The following is a 3,736-nucleotide window of genomic DNA, read 5'->3' as shown; positions in this document are numbered from 1 at the left end:
GACTTTTATCTGTTTAACTTGTAAATATCATGCCTTCCTTCTTGTTTGTCATATCTATATCTAGGCCGTTTCTCATTTGTTGCACTTTCGTATAAGCCTTCTAATTCGTTAGTTATTTATGCCTTCTATTTGTTTAGCTTATAAAGATCACACTTTCCTTCATATTTGTTATATCTATATCTAAGTCTTCTATCATGTTAGCTAGTGAAATTTATGTTTTTTTACCTTGAATACTATCATTACTTCTATGCCTCTTATCTAGTCTGTTATTGTTACCCATATGCATGCGTTGTTTGTTATTGCTACCTATGTATCTCCCACTTTATCGTTATTGTTATTGGCATTTCTTTCACTTGGATGGTATCTGTTATACGTATGCTTGATGAGGAAGAGATAAATGCATCAAGAGTGTTGCCGTACCAATTAACTTGGCTTACCTTCATATATTTGGCGAGGATGAGATAAATACACTAAGGGTGTTGCCGTGCCATTTGATTTGATATCTTGAGTACATTTCTCACACTATGAAAGTTATGAATTTACAACCCTGATTTCCTCTGGTGATTCTTTTACTGCCTCACATATTTGATCTTGTCCTCTTCTCTCTTATTTTTTAGTATTGGTCTATTGCTAGTCTATTGCATATGTTATATCAGTGAGTATCATTTAACTTAAAAGCGTCACTACTTTACCAAGGTTAGTCAAAATACTTATTGAGTACATGAGATTAGTTGTACTCATACTAAACTTCTACACCTTCCATGCAGATCTTGGAGCTGAGATGCGGTTGATGACGGAAGCTGGCTCTGAAGATGTTTGTGCCTCCCGGATGTAAGCAACCATTTTTTACTGGGTAATCTTAGAATTGAATTCTGTTTATAAACATTTCAAACAAAAGTTGTATTTATTTCATACTCCCTCTGTTTCAATTTATGTAAACTCATTTGACTAGGCACGAATTTTAAGAAAAGAGAGAAGACTTTTGAATTTCTCGTGTAAAATGAGGCACATATATTTTGTGTGGCTATAAATCATTGCATAAAGGTAAACTGTTTTCAAATAAGGAAATGGGTCATTCTTTTTGGCACAGACTAAAAAGGAAATAGGTTCACGTAAATTGAAATAGAGGGAGTATAAGATTTTGCAAAATCGAGCCTTAGTAGCTCATGATTTGTATTATCAGTCTTTGTGATATTGTATGGAAACCAGATATATCATTTGTTGATCGCCTTTATTTTATTAGACTTGTGTTAACTGTTAATTGACTGACCTAAGAGTTTGGGTTAGGTGCCATCACAACTATTGGATTTTGGGTCGTGACACTAGGGCGCAACATAACGAGGCCGAAAAATGCATATACTATGTGAGTTTGTGCTCTAACTTATATATATTCCTTTAGCCACAAAAAAAATAAGGGTAGTACCATGTCAAATATATAGATTGATTAAACTAACAGATGACGAGTTAGTCGACGAGACCTACAAAAATTAAACTTCCATCTGAAAACGTTGCAAGTACAACATGAGGATGGACATCCAACTCATGTATAGTCTGCTCTTTTCTATCCCAGTCCCAGCAATAATATTTCTGTTGCTTCTGTTCTTCATCTATTTCCACCCGTTCTTCTCAAAACACAGTTGTTCAAAATTGAGCAAGCAGCCAAAGCAGCTTCCAAAATCCGACCCACTGTTTGGTTGCTTGTTCTCATTAGTGCAAAATAGACACCGAGCAGTTCTGTGGACATCAGAACTCTTCCAAAAATCATCTTTATCAACCATTACCCTTAAAGGACCATTTGGTAAAAAATGCGTCTTGACAAGAAACCCCTCTATTATCAAGCATATCGTTAAGACACGTTTCCACATTTATCGCAAAGATCCTACCATGCAATTTGTTTTCTCAGACTTATTAGGGGATGGACTTTTACTTGTAGATGGAGAGAAATGGAAAACCCAAAGGCATTTCCTCAGTCATATATTCCACGCGGATACATTTCGTTATCGAGTAAAATCATCCACCATTAAAGAGCTCTCTGGCCGTCTTATTCCTTTATTCTCTAGGGCAGATATAGATAAAGCTACTCTAGACCTCCAGGACATATTTCATAGGCTTACATTTGACATTCTATGCCAGGTAGGTTTTAGCCATGATCCAGAATACTTGTTACCATCTCTCCCTGAGAAACCATTAATAGATGCTTTTGAAACTGCAATAAAGATCAGTATGAGAAGGTTCACTTGCCCTTCCATCTTGTGGAAAGCTAAAAAGCTTCTCAACATTGGATCTGAAGAGAATCTCAGGTATGCAGACTAGAGGCATATTCAAAATTTGAATTTGATATGTTCAACCTTTAAATTATGGGTTCAAAATTTTACTACTCAATATTTATTGAAATTCAAGTAATTATTTTTCTCTTACACATTTATGTTCTGAATCGGACTTCACAGGTATGCAGTTGATGTACTCAGAGAATATGTAAAGAAGAGAATCGCGGGAAAGGTTGAGAAGTTTTCAATGCAAAACTCTTCCATAGATGAGGGAGGCGATTTTTTTGACAGATTTATAACAAGGGCTCTCAAATACAATGTAGTAGTTGATGAGAAGTTTGTCATAGATACAGGTATTAATTTCATCCTGGCTGGTGATGACACGCTATTTTCAGCTTTAATATGGTTCTTTTGGCTAGTCTCAAGTCACCCACAAGTAGAAAAGGAGATTGTCAAAGAAATCGAAAAGAAAGATGATGATGATTTGAATGAAATGGTGTATACACATGCTTCGATTTGGGAAAGCATGAGACTATACCCACCAGTTCCTCTTGAATTGAAGCAAGTGACCGAAGACGATGTTTGGCCGGACGGAACAAAGTTGAAAAAGGGAATGACCATTTTTCTACATGTTCTTGCAATGGGGAGATCAACAGAATTATGGGGTTCGGATTGTGAAGTTTTCCGCCCAGAGCGCTGGTTGTTGAAAAACTCCACTACAGGAAATTGGAATTTTATCCCAAGGAACCCTTTCACGTATCCGATATTTCAAGCAGGGCCAAAGACTTGTCTTGGAAAAGAAATTGCTTTCATGCAGATAAATCTGGTGGCAGCGACTATTCTAAAGAGATTTCAGATCGTTCCTTTAGACGGATTTAGTCCTATCTATAATTCGTCATTGACATCTAAGATGAAAACTGGTTTTCATGTACGAATTATACAACGTTGCTAGCTACTTTTTCAATTATATAACGGACAATTGTATGTATATTCGTCATTGACATCAAATATTGTATGTTAACAACGGACAATTGTACGTATATTCAACGTTTCATGTGTATCTATCAAACTTTCTGATTCAATACTTCATTTGTTGTATGCTTTCCTATTTATACCTAGTTGATTTTTAGAGCATTGTGTATGTTGCTTCAATGATAAATATAACTAGAGTTTATGTTATACTCACTGACGATATTAAAAATGTTCACAATCAAGCCATTTATAAAGTTGGAATTTAAGTTATATACACTGACAATTATAAAAAAAATAAAAAAAATACAATCAATATTAGCATGTTGTAGCATGTCACTACTTACTTTATTTTTTAAATGGATAATTCACACTCATCATATGAAAAATGGCACTCCCAAGCATCAGGATCAGATATGACAAGAGTAATTTGTTTGCAAGCCGACTGTATAGGAACATAGGGAGAATGTGAGGTTATACGTTAAATACATGATCTGGAT

General features: G+C 35.3%; 1 protein-coding gene across 1 annotated transcript; it reads left to right on the top strand.

The window, feature by feature from the left end:
- Positions 1 to 1,487: 1,487 nt before the first annotated feature.
- Positions 1,488 to 3,296, top strand: LOC138894968 (cytochrome P450 94A2-like). Its single transcript, XM_070179681.1, has 2 exons — positions 1,488 to 2,300; positions 2,448 to 3,296. The coding sequence occupies exons 1-2, from the start codon at positions 1,522 to 1,524 to the stop codon at positions 3,217 to 3,219; spliced, it is 1,551 nt and encodes a 516-aa protein (XP_070035782.1). The 5' UTR covers positions 1,488 to 1,521; the 3' UTR covers positions 3,220 to 3,296.
- Positions 3,297 to 3,736: the final 440 nt, after the last annotated feature.

This window comes from Nicotiana tomentosiformis, chromosome 6 (genome assembly GCF_000390325.3).
Source record: "Nicotiana tomentosiformis chromosome 6, ASM39032v3, whole genome shotgun sequence".
NCBI classification, from domain to species: domain Eukaryota; kingdom Viridiplantae; phylum Streptophyta; class Magnoliopsida; order Solanales; family Solanaceae; genus Nicotiana; species Nicotiana tomentosiformis.
The sequence above is the reverse complement of the archived record's forward strand: the minus strand, read 5'-3'. Positions and strand labels throughout refer to the sequence as shown.